General features: G+C 52.2%; 1 protein-coding gene across 1 annotated transcript; it reads left to right on the top strand.

The window, feature by feature from the left end:
* Nucleotides 1–1,830: 1,830 nt before the first annotated feature.
* Lrrc3c (leucine rich repeat containing 3C) lies at nucleotides 1,831–2,653 on the top strand. The gene has a single exon (XM_057776902.1). The coding sequence runs from the start codon at nucleotides 1,831–1,833 to the stop codon at nucleotides 2,593–2,595; it is 765 nt and encodes a 254-aa protein (XP_057632885.1). The 3' UTR covers nucleotides 2,596–2,653.
* Nucleotides 2,654–15,978: the final 13,325 nt, after the last annotated feature.

Below are 15,978 nucleotides of genomic sequence, written 5' to 3' on the forward strand. Positions count from 1 at the left end.
GTAATGTAAATGTCTGTGTTTTCCAATGGTCTAAGATGACTTCCGTGAAAAAGTCGTTTGAAACCCCAAAGGGGTCGTGACCCACAGGTTAAGAACTGCTGGTCTACACAGACCTCCATATCCATGACTTGCGGTCACCCGTGCCTCTGCAAGCACGGGAGGTAAGGTGGAGCAGGAAAACAGGTCTCAGTGGTGCAACCATGAAGCCAGACTGAAAGAGAGCATCTGAATTTCACCTCCACGAGCTCTCTCCTGTCCACTCCACCTCATGGGGCCTCTCCATGAGCTTCCTTTGTTCAGACACAAGGACTCAGAGACACACACAAAACACTCTGTGGCCTCAAGTCCTTCCTTCCCACTCCCCAGAGGACATCAGGAGAGGAGATGGTGTGGGGTGGGACCTGCTAACAGTTCTTAGGATGAGGCCTTGAAAAATAAAAAGTCATCCTAGCCAGCTTTGGTTCTCAGGCATGAAGAAGGACTCAAAATGCCATCCTGAGAGACCAAGAACATCATGGCACAGAAAAGTTGGCTGGAAAACTCCTAAGCCTGGTACTGCATCAGGCTTCAGGAGCGTTCAAGAGCCTTCAAAAGCCTGGCATAACCATCTACAGCAGCAAACTGAAACTGAACCACAGCGCCCCCTGGCAGTCAAGAGGGTTAGCCCGAGGAAAAGACAGAGGGATGTTGGCTAACAAAAGGCCCATGAGGCCTACAGAGAATACAGAACAGTGGGGGAAGGCTTGAGTTGCAAGTTGCTGAAGTGGAATTGCAGGGTTCAACCAAGCAGCCATCCTTTTGGCCAGCCAGGCTCTGGATGAGAAAAGGAGACTCCGGAAGGCAGTTTTCAGCAGCAGATAGAAGGAAGCAAGCACTGAGTTGTGGGAGGAAAGCCTGAGGCAAGGAGTGGAATCCAGGCCCGTCCTCCCACACACAGTTCATCAGGGTCTGGGATCTGCTCTCTCTTGGCATTGCCTGGCCAGGCCATGGCTCAGGTATCTGACACCTGGGGCCCAGAGTCACATGCCAGGAAACTCTATACACTTGGGCCCCAGGTCGCAGCTTCCAGCCTCAGCAAGCAAACAGGACTTCTGAAGGAGGAAGCGGGTCTCCAGAGCCCACTGGCAGGGGGACTACTTCCGGGGAGAAAGGTAACAGCACAGGAGAGGACTCTGCCACCAACTGGGGTGAGAGGCAGGAAGGAAAGGGAGAGGAGGGAAGATGAGCAGGGCCATAAGCACAGAGCTGGGGAAGGCAGAGGGTGGATGTTTCCAGAAAAGGGGGCTGATGAGAGTAGAAGGTGGGACCGTGAGTACCTGTTACCTGCTTGAACAGTCTGGCTGAACACTCTGGAGGCCCATCACTGATCTGTCCCTCTTGTCTTTACATTAGTGCCAACCAGACCCCCTGGTGTGTGTCTGGCTTCCCTGGCAGACACACAGGTATGTGGAGGACAGAAATATTTATTTCAAGAAGTGAGAGGAATATAAAAACAGAAGCAATAGTTGGGAACCTGCCAGGACCATTTCAACAGGGCAAAGGGACAAAGGGACCTCGTAGATTAACCTAGAATCAATAGAACCTAAAAGCTTCAAGCCTAAGGGATTCTTTCCCCCTAGAAGCCTGTCGAAAACAGACAGACAGACAGACAGACAGATCTAGGGCTGAGAAAGCCCCCAAAGGAGAGGTTCTGGCCCAAAGAGACCCCACCAAGGGACCCCAGCAGGAGAGAGTTTCAGGGGGACTTAGTATCCTAACTCTGGTCTTTCTTCCTAGGATCGTCTGTTGCCCAGATTCTCCTCCACTCAAGGATTATGTTTATCTGTGACCATGCTCCTACTAGCTCCTGGCCTCCTGCCCTTCCTGCTGGTGATAAGCACAGGGGCTTCTGTGCCCAGCCCTGGGGCCATGCCCCAGGGTTGCTACATAGCGGAAGAAGCTGGCGAACAGACATTCCGCTGCAGCCAGGCTGGCCTGAGTGTGGTGCCCAGTGGCATCCCCAACAACACCCGAAAGCTTTACCTGGATGCCAACCAACTGGCATCAGTGCCAGCGGGTGCCTTCCAGCACTTGCCTGTCCTGGAAGAATTAGACCTGTCTCATAATGTCCTTGTCCACCTCTCAGGGGCTGCTTTCCAGGGCCTAGAGGGTACTCTGCGCCACCTTGACCTCTCTGCCAACCAGCTAGCATCCGTGCCTGTGGCAGCCTTCATGGGGCTGCAGATCCAAGTGAACTTGTCTGCCAACCCATGGCACTGCGACTGTGCCCTACAGGAAGTGCTCAGGCAGGTGAGGTTAGCTCCAGGCTCTGGGACAGGCATCGTGTGTGGTCCAGGAGCCCGACCAGATCTCGTGGGACAGGAGTTCCTTCTGTTGACTAGGGAGGAAGAGCTGTGTGGCACCGGACGAGGTGGGACCCGACGGAGCACTGATGTGGCCCTGCTAGTTACCATGGGGGGCTGGCTGACACTGGTAGCGGCTTATCTGATCCACTACGTGTGGCAGAACCGGGACGAGACCCGGCGCCCCCTCAAGCGGGCTCCTGCGCAGCCCGTGCGCGCAGAGGACTCCTCTACCCTCAGCACGATGGTCTGATGACCGGGAGCGCTCTGCGCTCTTGGTCCTATGCACCAGCCTTTCTTCTACGGCTACCACATCCCTTGCCCCGTCTGCCCTCTATCCTTTGCTGACCTCCTCAATACCTTCTCTGGTGCACTCTTGTGTGGGGGTTGTGAGGGCGGGGTGGGGGGCGGCAGAATAAACAACCATCTCAGTTCGTAGCAACTCAGAGGGAGAAGACAATAGCTTAGGAGCATAGGGGAGGAGCTTGAGCCTGGCAAGCTACAGGTGACGCCAGAGGCCTGGCCATACAGATGTGGGTAATGACGCCAAAGACCGCTTTGAGGGGGGCTGGGGAGATGGTTCAGTCAGTGAGGCATCTGTCCTTCATGAGGACCTGAGTTCGGCTCTCTGGTACCCCCTTAAAAGCTGGGCACAGGGTGGGTGCCTGTAACCCCAGTGCTGGGGGCGGGAGAGAGACAAACAGATCCCTGGAGCTCATTGGCCGGTCAGCCTAGCCAATAGGAAGCTCCAGGCTCAGGGGGCCACTGGACACTGGCCCAAAATCACGGGGAGAGCAATTGAGGAAGGCATTCAATGGCATTACCCTCCAGCCTCAGTTGCACCTACATGAACATGTACACGTACCATGTAAACACACACCCACACACATCCACCCAAAATGAGGAGCTGGGAAGCACAGAGGGAGTGTACAAAAGAAAGGATAATGTGGAAAGACTTGGAGTCTATGGGTGAAAACCGTGGGAGTGGGAGAGAGGGTGTGGGAAGGGGGAGGGGATGGTGGGAACAACCTGGGAATAGGAACAAAAAGCAAACGTGTAGCCATATTGAGAAGGGCCTCTGGGTTCTCCCTGTCTGCTCTCTCTGCCTCCTCTCCTCCAACTTTTCTTGGTTGTTTGGTTTTTGTTTTTCAAGAGAGTATTTCCTGTGTAACTCTCCCTGTCCTGGAACTAGCTCTTGTAGACCAGGCTGGCCTGGAACTCACAGAGATCCGCCTGCCTCTGCCTCCCGAGTGTGGGGATTAAAGGCATGCACCACCACCACCCGGCCTTACCTCTCTCTTGTCCTCACAAGGATTCCCTGTGCCATGGTCCCCTACTTCCTTTCCCAGAATTTCCCTGTCCCTCTGCCCTCTCCTTTATACACTGACAGTTTTCCTGAGCCATTTCCCTTGGAGAAAGATGGTCCCCTTTAGAGATTGAACTGAGGATGGATGACAATAATTTGGGGGCAAAGCAGAGACCCTAGAGCATCATCGAGAAGCTCAATAAAAAAATAAAAAATTTAAAAAACCTTTTATGAGCATCCTTGATTTCTTTCACAGTTCATTTTACTGAACCTGTGTGGTCTGGCACTGAGGTGCATGTGGAGCCCCGCCCACTACCTCACCCATCTCTTCCTGCTTTGGCCTCCAATGGACACTGGAGTCCTAGAGTAGGAGCCAGAGTCTATGAACTAAGGACAGAACTGGAAGCTCAAGGAAAGCAAGAGAGAAGGTGGCTTGGCTTCAACCCTACCTGTGGCTCTCCAGGAGTCAGGGAGGACAGAGGGGGTTCTAAGATGCCACCCGCCCTGTTGAGCAGGTGGGTAGCCTCAATGGTGTTACAATGTATGGCCCAGGAAAGAAGAGAAGGGAAAGCTTTTTCAAAGAGCATGGTATGTCAGAACTACCCTCTTCTACCCGGATGTACTAGAACCCCGCTTCTCAGTCTCTCACTAAGGCAAGATTCCAGATACCTGGGGGCAGGCCCCAGGCTGGCATGATCAGGAACTTCCCGGAGGCAGCTGTCAGCCGAGAGGGGTAGGAGGGAGAAGAGATCTCGGAAGCCCTCAGCCACCAGCTTCACTCTTCCTCGGGGAGCCCCAGGAAGCTCAGACCGACGCAAGAATCAGAACCTGATTAAGGTAAGCTATTCCCCAGACTAGAGACGGGATCTTCAAAGCCTGATTATCTACAAAAGGGGCTGGGTGGAGGGCAAGCTTGGACCACTGAAGCTGAGCCTGAAGGGCAGTCCACAGGAAGGGAGAACAAGACTGGAACCCAGTCTCCTGTCCTAGCGGAACATACACCCTCCCTGTCCAAGGAATGGGATAATCGGTGGGAGAGAGGAGGGTAGGGCCAGGGGTACAGCTAAGAAAAAAGGAGGGGCCCGGCCTCACCTCACCAACCACAGGAAGCTTAAAAAAAAAGAAAAAGAAAAAGAAAAAAAAAAAAAGCCAAGCAGAACAGTTGAAGCACAGAACGGACTATGGTGTGGAGACGCTAGACATGGAGGAGGGACAAGGCCATAGGGACACTCCACTCCACGCCAGACTCTGCCCTGCCCATGGTTCCCTTCCCAGGTATGTCTAAGGAAGGAAGCGAGACAACAAGCCCCAGAAAGCCCAGGCTTCTGTTCCTGGGAGTTGAGGACCCTATAAAATCCAGTTGTTACTGCCCGGTACCAAGGCTCAATCTGAGCGTGGACACACGAGGTTTCGGGTGCTAGAAGATGAGGTGGAGGTTAAACTGCGGTTCTGAAAGGCTGGATCCCGTTGGAGCACTTCTCACAGAGGGAAAAGAGTACTAAGCCGGTCCCAGGGCGGAGCTTGCACAGGCTGGGGACAACGTGACAGCAGGAGAGGCCGTAGGCGGGGCGGGTGGACCGAGCCTGAGAGGAGTGGGAAGGCGGAGTGATGGGGGGGGGGAGTGGGCGGGATTGCGCGGTGCAGGGCGGAGTAATTAGTGATGGGGCGTGTGTGTGTGTGTGAGTGTGAGTGTGAGTGTGTGTGTGTGTGTGTGTGTGTGTGTGTGTGTGTATGAGACTGGGCCATGACCTAAGGAGGCGGGAGGCGGGGCCGAAGGGGTGGGGTGGGCCGGGGTGGGACCGGAGGAAGGTGGGAGGTGGTGCTGAAGCAGGCTGGAGGCTAGGATGGGTTGCCCGGGCAGCTAAGAATGGAAGCGTAGCAGCTTTGGGGACCGTGCCGCACAGACGCCGAGCTAGGATGGCGACTCCTGGGTACTGGGGGCGGGGCTGGTCATCCGAGGGTAGGGCTACGGGCTGCTGGGGCGGGAGAAGGGCTTAACTGGGGCCTTAACTGGGAGATTTATCTTTAGCCTCCAGGAGAGTCTGTAGCTTTCGCCAGAAGGAATGCCCATTACCCGTCCTCCGGAAGCTTCCTGTTCCTTGAACTGCAGAAGTATCTCATATGTTTGGTGGTGGCCTGGGATTTTATGGAGCCAAGTGGTCTTGGGAGGGAAGCATGGAGACAGTCCTTAAACAGCTATGGAGACTTCAAGTAAGCTCCACGCCCCAGCTGTCTAGGAACATCCTCCACCTGCTGGCCTCTGCATGGTCAGGGTCAGAAATGAGGGGAGAGTAATCCTCTATGTACTGGGCCTGCCAGAATAGGCACAATAGCGCCAAAGAGAACATACTGTATGATTTGTAGGTATTAGTGCAAAATGAGAGTGCAGAGTTACCTGTTCAAAAAAAATAATAATAAAAATAATTAGGCTGGAAAGATGGCTCAGCAGAACACCCAGGGTTTAATTCCCATCACCCACATAGCGGCTCTCAACTGTCTCTAACTCCAGTCTCAGGGGGATCTGACGCCCTCTTCTGGCCTTCATGAGTACTGCATACACATGGTACACACTCATACACGTGAAATAAAAATAAACGAAATCTAAGCCTGGAAGTGGTGGTGCACACCTTTAATCCCAGCACTCAGGAGGCAGAGGCAGGCGGATTTCTGTAAATTCGGGGCCAGCCTGGTCTACTGAGCAAGTTCCAGGACAGGCTCCAAAGCTATACAGAGAAACCCTGTCTTGAAAAATAGATAGATAGATAGATAGATAGATAGATAGATAGATAGATAGATAGAATAAAAAAGACGAAACCCGGACATGGTGGCACACATTTATAATCCTAGCACTGGAAGAATTCTGAAGTGGAAAAACTGTTGAGAATTTGAAGCCAGTCTGGGTTATATAACAATGCTCCGCCTCAAAACAAGCAAGCAATTTGCAATTCTAGCACTTGGAAGGCCAAGGCAGGGAAACCAGAGGAATTCAAGACAGTTAATGCAGAGACTCATAGTTGGCAAAAGTGCTCAGCCCTAAATGGGCTATCTGTACCAACCCCACCCCAAGGCTCCAGAAACACCCTGGAAGGAGCCCAAAGAACAGAAGAGCCAGAGGGCGGAGAAGAGGGCTGTGAAGTGTCTCCTGGGCACGCCATGTCATGGCCCCCATGGACTCACTCAGATGTGATTACTGAAACAGGATCGGCACAAGATTAAGCCCACAGCATCAGCCAACATCCCAGTGGGCAGCACTAAGTGGACTCAGTGTTGGGGAGAGAAGAGGACATGAAGTGGAGAAGGGGCCATGTTGGGGAACGCCTGGGGGAGTGGGAGGGGAGGAGTTGGAGGTGTATGACCAAAATACATCCTTACACAAACTCATGGGCGGGACTAGAGAGACAGCTCAGGGATAAAAGCAGTTGCTGCTCTTGAAGAGGATTGCGTTGGATTCCCAGCACCCCACCCGGGGGCCTCAGCACTTGCAACCTCAGCTTCCAACTGTCTGTAACTCCAGTCTCAGGGGATCTGACGCCCTCTTCTGGCCTCCATGAGCACTGCATGCACACAGTGCACAGACTCTCCTTGAGATAAAAATGAGAGAGGGTGGATCCGGGGCTGGCTCTGTAGCTAAATCATTTGCTTAGATGCATGGGGTCTAGAGTTTGGAGAGCGGTGTGGTGGCCTGCTTGTAATTACAGCACTAGAAGGTGGAAACAGTCTCACTGGAGCAAGCTGGCTAGCTAGACTAGTATGGATGAGTTCTGAGTTCAACTGAGAGACTTGCCTTGATGCATAAGACAGAGACCAAGCAACAAAGACTCCCAATATCAAGTCTCCTCGAGTACATGCAAACAGACACATGTGAACAGGCATGCAGATGGGTACACCACACACATACAGAGGAGAAGAAAAAAGCATTAAAAATCAAGAAGTATTATTCGAGGGGTTGGAGAGATGGCTCAGGTTAAGAGCATTTGTTCTCGCAGAGGACCTGGGTTCAGTTCCCAGTATCCACATGGTGGTTGTCAACCATCCATAACTCCAATTCCAAGAGATTCGATGCTTTTTTCTGGCCTCCGTGGATACCAGGCACACACATGGTGTGTGTGTGTGTAAAATAAATTTATAAAATATGTAATTATAAAATCAATCTAAAAAAATTTTAGGGTCAGACATGATGGTGCATACCTTTAATCCCAGCACTGGGGAGACAGAGGCAGAGGCAGGTAGAGTTCGAGTCCAGCCTGGTCTACAGAGTGAGTTTCAGGACAACCACAGACTCTGTCTCAAAAAAAAAAAAAAAAAAGTGGAAAGTAGAAAGATTTATTAAATAAATAAATGAATAAATGTGGTTTTCTTATTATTCAAGATGGCTTTGGTCTAGCATCAGACCAAGCATAGGGCCTGTAGCCACTGCACAGAGTCCATGCCCATAAAGCCACCCCTGGCACCAAGCCAAAGGGAGGGTGAAGCAGAATACGACCTTGTGGTCCACTCCTCCTAGAAAAGACAAATGTAGGGAGCTGGAGAGATGGCTCAGTGGTTAAGAGCACCGTCCGCTCTTCCAGAGGTCCTGAGTTCAATTCCCAGCAACCACATGGTGGCTCCAAACCATCTGTAATGAGATCTGGTGCCCTCCTCTGGTGTGCGGGTATACATGGAGGCAGAAAGTTGTATACATAATAAATAAATAAATCTTTAAAAAAAAAAAAAAAGACAAATGTAGGAACCCATCTCCCTCCTCTGCAACACAGCAACACACTCTTTTACCAACACAGAGGGAGGAGCAATTCCTTTCCAGGGATTTTCTCTCACCCTCTCTAGGCTCCCCAGTTCCACTACACACACCCACACATTCACTCCCCAGTTCCACTGCACATACACATGCACACACACGCATGCACATACACACGTGCATTTATATGCACACACACATATTAACTTCCCAGTTCCACTACACACGCACACACATTCACTCCCCAGTTCCACTGCACACACACACACACACACATACACGTGCACACACCTGCATGCAGATACACACACACACACATGAACCCCAGCTCCAGAATCACCTGACATTCTCCCACTTCCTGAAGGAGAGCACACCCTCCCCTTTCCTTTACCTCTACAGGACTGAGAGCAACAGCAGCTGCTGGCCACACCCTTGGAGACAGAGACTGCCAGCGATGGGCCAGTGTGGCACCTGGGGTCATAGGTTACAGGCTTCTGAAGTTACTCGGACAAAATTGAGTTTGAGCTCATCCAGCTGTCACGGTGAGTCCTCTGACACCCAGAGAGCATGGGGACTTCAGGGTCACCCCAAAGGCTCCTGACAGAACTTAGTTCTTTGGTTCCAAATCTTTGTCCATTTCTGTTCAACCCTGGCACTCACGGTCTTGAGAGACTCATCAAGGATGAAAATGGAGCTGAATTTTAAAATGTTTGCTGCAGTTCATCTCTGAAGTCAATGGCTCTCGAAGTGCAAAATATTTTGTGGGTTTTGTGTGTGTGTGTGTGTTCATTTGTTCGGTTTCCCTCCTGTGCAGATGGAGGCCATCCTGGACCAGAATTCCTTCCAAGTAGAGGCAGAGCCATTCCAGCTTCATGTCTAGATGCTCCACGGCATCTGGATGAGGCACCAGTAACTAAACCCTGATGGGGTTTTTCTGACCTTTACATATAAGCAGACAGCTGATCATGATGGCAAATGTCTGTAATCCCAGAACTCATGAGGCTGGGGAGTGGGGGTCGGCAGTTCAAGGCCAGCCTCAGCTACGTGGACAGTTTGAGGTCAGCCTAGGTTACATGAGACAGTGTCTAACAAAACACACATGCAGACAAGCTTCTCTATGCCCAAAGCCAAGTGCTTTGTCACAGCTCTACGGTCCCTAATATTGCCTCCATTTGGGGGGCACTGGTCAACAAAACCCACCCTCTGCCCTGCTGCAGCTGTGGTTGTGTAAAGCAAAGTGGAGCTTTAGGATAAGTCTGGGGGAGCAGTGACCCCAAGATTCCCTCACCTGGGGTCCAGGCTCTTCAGCAAGAACGAGGAAGCTATGTCCCAGCAGGCAGGTCAAGCAGTCTCAGCTGAGGAAGATGTGGTGGGCAAGATGCCGACGCCTGTCACTGGTGCAACATAGGGGGCTCGGGAAGGGTAGAGGTCCTGGGGGGGGGGGCAGCAGACGGAAGAAATTTCTCAGAGCTGGCACTGATGCTTGCAGTAACCTTTATGCTTATATCGACATGACAGATGGGGAAGGAAATGGGGAAGAAAAGGAGGAGAAGACAGGAGAAGATGAAAAACAGCAGGTCAGCGTGATGGCAAGCAACTATAATCCCGGCACCCAAGCGGCGGGGCAGGGGAGTCTGGAGTTTGAGGTCAGCCTGCACTCTATATTGAGGGGGAAGGGGAGAAGGAGAGAGGAAGAGATGGGGGGAGGGGAGGAGAGCAGAGGTGCAGAAGCAAGAAGAGAGGAGAACCTGAACCCCAAAACTCTCTGCCTCCAGGTGAGATATAAACACAGCATCCCCAGGACAGCTTCTGCCTGCCCCGGTCGTTCCCTCTTTCCATCATGTCTCCACCACCATCCTCTCTATCTCCCTTCACTTGGGGAAGCTGAAGATGTGTCTAGGTGAGAAGTCACTGTCCCCACTAGCTCCAGTCACCCAGCACCTCATGGTGCACCCCATCCCCTGCATTTCAGAACCTCCTCCGCCCCATGACTTCCAGATACCAGATTCCCCATTCTTGCCAGGATCGGTGACTCCCAAACTTTGGGACTCTCTCAGTCTACTTTTCTTTCTTTACTCTTTGGCCCCTTCCAAAGGGAAAAGTCAGCAGCCGTGAAAAGAAAAACAAGGAAATAAAAGCCTGTCCTGTGTCTGTGTCTGCCTTCCTGTGACAGAAAGAGACAAGTCCACAAAGAGCATGCAGCTGGGGAGGCTTCCTCCTTTTCCCATTTACTAACAACACATACATACATACATACATACATACATACATACATACATACATACACACACATACATCATACATATATACACACATACATATGCACACATCAGTGAATCAGGAATGAGTTAGCACTTACATGGATTAACCACCAGAGGGAGATAAAGATCAAAACCTACCATTAACTTTTTTCTTTTTCTTTTTTGATTTTTCTGAGACTGGGACCCAGGCCCCCTGCAAGTGCAGTACTCACTCTTAACCACTGAGCCGTCTCTCCAGCTCCTGTAAGAACTACTAAAGTCAGGCCAGAGACCTGGGGGACGGAGACGGAGGATAAAACAAAAACAAGCAAACCCAGAAAAGGTGGCTTAACCCCAAACTGAGAACTGTTGTGCCAAAGCTGGTGGTAGAGCTGGGTGGTGGTGGCACGCGCTTTTAATCCCAGACTTCGGGAGAGGCAAGCAGATCACTGTGAGTTCAAGGCCAGCCTAGTCTACAGCGCGAGTTCCAGGACAGGCTCCAAAGCTGCACAGAGAAACCCTGTATTAAAAAAAAAAAAAAAAATGGTCACATGATAGCTCCCAACCACCTGTAACTGCAGATTCGGGTCTCTGATGCTGTCTTCTAGTCACACTTATATGTGTTCAGCTAAACACTCTTACACATAAAACAAAAATAAATAAAATAAGAATTTAAAATTTCTTACAGAATCAAGTGTAGTAAGCTCAAGTGGAACCCCAATACTCAAGAGTCTGAGACAAGAGGATGTGTGTTCAAGGACACCCTGGGCTACACAAACTCTAAATACACACACACACACACACATACACACAAAGAATTCTGACAGAATCCAGCGCTCTGGAGGCAGAGGCAAGCGGATCTTTGTGAGTTGGAGGCCAGTCTGATCTACAAGGTCTACAAGAGCTAGTTCCAGGACAGGCTCCAAAGCTACAGAGAAAGCTTGTCTGGAAAAAGAAGAAGAAAGAAGAAGAAGAAGAAGAAGAAGAAGAAGAAGAAGAAGAAGAAGAAGAAGAAGAAGAAGAAGAAGAAGAAGAAGAAGAAGAATTGTGACAAATTAATCAGATTAATCAAATTCATTCAAGTGCAATTTAAATTCTTACCCATGAACACAATAAGCCAGCACTCTTACTAAGCAAACTCCAAGGAGTAAAGAAGCCAGGGCATCCTGCATGTGACGCGCAGCAGCCCAGGGACACACCTGGACATATTTTCATTTCCTCTTTCTTCCTTCCTTGAGCCATCTAAGCCCAGTGCTTAAGACACCATTAGTCAGTCTGGGGAAATGGTGCAACATGGCAGAGATGAGGTGGAGGTAGGACAAGAAGAAGGGCGTCAGGGTAGAGAGAGATCCGCGTGAAGGGAGGACAGCAGGGTAGAGAGATCCGCGTGAAGGGAGGACGTCAGGGTAGAGAGATCCGCGTGAAGGGAGGACGGCAGGGTAGAGAGAGATCCGCGTGAAGGGAGGACGGCAGGGCAGAGAGATCCGCGTGAAGGGAGGACGGCAGGGCAGAGAGATCCGCGTGAAGGGAGGACGGCAGAGAGAGATCCGCGTGAAGGGAGGACGACAGGGTAGAGAGATCCGCGTGAAGGGAGGACGGCAGGGTAGAGAGATCCGCGTGAAGGGAGGACGGCAGGGCAGAGAGAGATCCGCGTGAAGGGAGGACGGCAGGGCAGAGAGATCCGCGTGAAGGGAGGACGGCAGGGCAGAGAGAGATCCGCGTGAAGGGAGGACGGCAGGGCAGAGAGATCCGCGTGAAGGGAGGACGGCAGGGCAGAGAGAGATCCGCGTGAAGGGAGGACGGCAGGGCAGAGAGATCCGCGTGAAGGGAGGACGGCAGGGCAGAGAGAGATCCGCGTGAAGGGAGGACGGCAGGGTAGAGAGATCCGCGTGAAGGGAGGACGGCAGGGTAGAGAGAGATCCGCGTGAAGGGAGGACGGCAGGGTAGAGAGATCCGCGTGAAGGGAGGACAGCAGGGCAGAGATCCGCGTGAAGGGAGGACGGCAGGGTAGAGAGATCCGCGTGAAGGGAGGACAGCAGGGCAGAGAGATCCGCGTGAAGGGAGGACGGCAGGGTAGAGAGATCCGCATGAAGGGAGGACAGCAGGGCAGAGAGAGATCCGCGTGAAGGGAGGACGGCAAGAGAATTGAAAGAAGCAAGATGGGAGGCCAGAGGGAGGAACTGGTACAGGGACTTGGGGTCCTCAGGAAGCACAAACACATGTGTGACTTGACTCAGCTCCCACTTCGTAGATCTTCCAAAGAGCAATGAGACCAGACAGCTCGGCCATCGACCTCTGGAAGAGGGTAGACTCTAGGAAGAACCTCCCCAGTGTCTGGCCCAGGTAATGGGCAGTTGGGCCTCCTTCCCGGAGCTGATGACTGGATAGGAGCCTGCACAGCCCCGGACTATATACAGAGTTCAGACACCTTACCAGTGCAGTGATCCAAAGAGATAGGCAGCGGCAGAAATCCGGGGGGTCGGGGTGGCAGGTGTGCATAACACATACCACGTTTCTACACATATGTGCTCAACGTGGCAAAAACCAGACAACTAATGACAACCATTACCTACCCAAGTCCCCAACTGTGCCTCTCCTGAGGGAGATGGGCACCTGACAACAAGCAGGGGTTGGAGCTGTCTTAGTGGCTGATTGCTGTACCAGAAAGGCGTGAAGTGAGGCAGCAAAAGGATGAGGGATGGGGACCAGAGAGGCAGGGCAAAGTGTTACTGTGACATTGGGAAGAGTGATGTGGAAACATCCTCCCTGCTGAAGGAGGCTCTGAGGAAAGGAAATAATAAAGTGGGTTTTTTTGTAAATTTTTGTTTGTTTTCTTTTCAAGACAAGGTTTCTCTGTGTAACAAGAGCTCTGGCTGTGTTAGAACTCTTTCTGTAGACCGGGCTGGCCTTAAACTCAGAGATCCACTTGCCTCTGCTTCCCAAGTGCTGGGATTAAAGGAGTGCGCCACCCTGCCCAGCTGAGTGATAAAGTTTTAACAAGTTTCACAGAGTATAAAATTATATCCTCGCCACCCCAGCCCCCGAAGGAAATCTCCAGCAAACTGACTCTTCACAGGGCCTTGCTGTAAACTGTGTTATTTGTATTCTGGAGCCCTACCCGTGCCTGCAGAATCCTCTTTTAAATTATTTCCAAGCAGAGACTAAAGATAAGGACAGACTCTGAGTGACCCGCAGGGTGACCGCTGGATCCCAGAGCTTTCCATCTCGCACTACTGGGACCCGCCTCCGAATGAGCATGCGTGTCTTCAGTATTCCTCGAGAAGCAGAGATGAGCAGAATGCTGAGCCACTGAAGGCCACTCGAGCTCGCCCTACCCCTGCCTCCTCAGACGGGTGTGTACACTGGCATTAACCTGTGCCTGTATTGTCAGCACCGGTGGAGAGAGGTAGGGATCAGCAGGCAGAAAGACGAAGGGTGGGGCCTCGGCTGCTCTGCTGTCTCGAGTCCCTGAATATACAGGATTTCTTATCATGTATCACGTCCACAGGCCTCAGATGAATCACACGAATCACAATGCTTCCTGAAGGACCTTATTGACAGCAGAGAAGAGATCCACCCCTTATCACCCGTACACACAGACAAGCACACTCAGGGTATACAATACACATGTGATCGACTCCCTCTGCCTCCCTGCTCCCCAAAGTGTCCCCAAGCAACTTTCAGCTGCCACCTTTTTTCTCTCTCGACCCCGGCTATCCACACCTACACTGGCACCTGCCTGGCAGCTCCCTTGCCACCCCCTCATCTCTTAGGAGGCCAGGGCCCAGGGCCTGAGGCGGGGCACACGGAACAGGTTGATGCTGTTCTCCTGGAAGTGGGACAAAAAGGGGTGGGGCCGTTGAGGCAGGCAGGGTCTGAGGAAGCCTACGTCCCACCTCCACAGAGGCATAAAGTGGCCCGTCCTGGTAAGGGACAGTCATTCTGCCAACCTGCAGACAGAGGAGCTCTGGGCCTTCACCCCACCCCCAGCTGCCAGACAGGACCCAGCATCACTCCTTCCCTGGTAAGATTGGTGACAGCAGAGGAGGCAGGGGGACATTCTGGGTGTCTGGGGGAAATGTTGGGACTAAAAGGTGTGGGGTTTCTTGTCTTTTATTGTGGCCATAAAATTCCCCATAGATATCACTGGGAGTTGGTATCAGGTATCAAGGTAGGCTTCTGAGAGAGAAGAGAGAACCCTCTGAGTGCCTCTCTGGTGGAGAGCACTTCCCAGGGTCGCTCAACTGGTCCCTGGAGGTTATCCTGTGAGAGAAAAGAACAAGGGAGGGAGGGAGGGAGGGAGGGAGGGAGGGAGGGAGGGAGGGAGGGAGGGAGGATGGATGGTGAGGCCCATGGAGGCTAGCTGATGTGTCCGCTGCCATCCACCAGGATAATCTGGGTGTGTCTCTGGCTGCCCAGGTGATGAACCTGGACTTCAAAGACAGAGACGGAAGACAGTGAACTTCAGGTCCTCCTTGGACCCTCTCACCCCACCATACCTCCCAGGGTCACGTTCATTCTTCCCTTCTTTCTACCCGGCACGGCACCTGGTGCTGATGCAGCAGAGGTGACTAAGGCCCATTTCCTGTCCTCTGGGAGATTACAGGAGGTGAGACAGGCAGGTGAACAGACGGTAACAAGATGAATTAGCAGGTGTTTCCGAAGTGGATCTACAAGGTGCCTTGGGAATCCAGGCAGAGTCACCAACACGCCCGAAGGGGTAAAGGGCTGAGCAGGTGCCCTGGACTGAGTGGTACAGGACGTGACTACAAATTCTCTCTATTGGAAAAGGGATGTAATGTAAGCAGGAAAACCAAAGGCAAAGGAGTGGGAACTGGCCTCCTTACAGCCACGTCGCTGGGAGGCAGGGGTGAGGGATGTTCAGGGTTCAAGCAAGTGTCCCCTTGCCAAGGAAGAGGCGACTGAGGACGGTACCCAGCTCTGACTGTCCACTATCGGCCCCAGTGGTGGTTGCTTCCTTTCCCTAGTGTCCCCGAGTTTTGGTTACAGCTGTCCCCTGGTATGAGAGGAAGCCTCACTTCCTCTATGATGACATGCCAGTTGGGCTCCGTGACTGTGAAGAAATGAACATGTACTAAGAAAAGAGCCCTTGACAAAGGGGAGGTCTGGCGTCTCCCACCAGTCGTGTGAATTCTGAAACCCAGGATTCTTCATCACCAAATAAGGACTCCTTGGGTTCCTTCAAGACCTAACATTCAAAAACCCAGGCCTCTCCAAGGTCTCCCCCAGCTCTAGGAGTAGAGCCTGGTGACCCCTCTTTACAAAGTCCCTCTCGGGTCTTGGGGGTCCTCAGCAGCCACCTTGACATCCCCCATCTCTTTCTCAGCAGACACA

The sequence above is a fragment of the Chionomys nivalis genome, chromosome 7 (genome assembly GCF_950005125.1).
Source record: "Chionomys nivalis chromosome 7, mChiNiv1.1, whole genome shotgun sequence".
In the NCBI taxonomy this organism is placed as follows: domain Eukaryota; kingdom Metazoa; phylum Chordata; class Mammalia; order Rodentia; family Cricetidae; genus Chionomys; species Chionomys nivalis.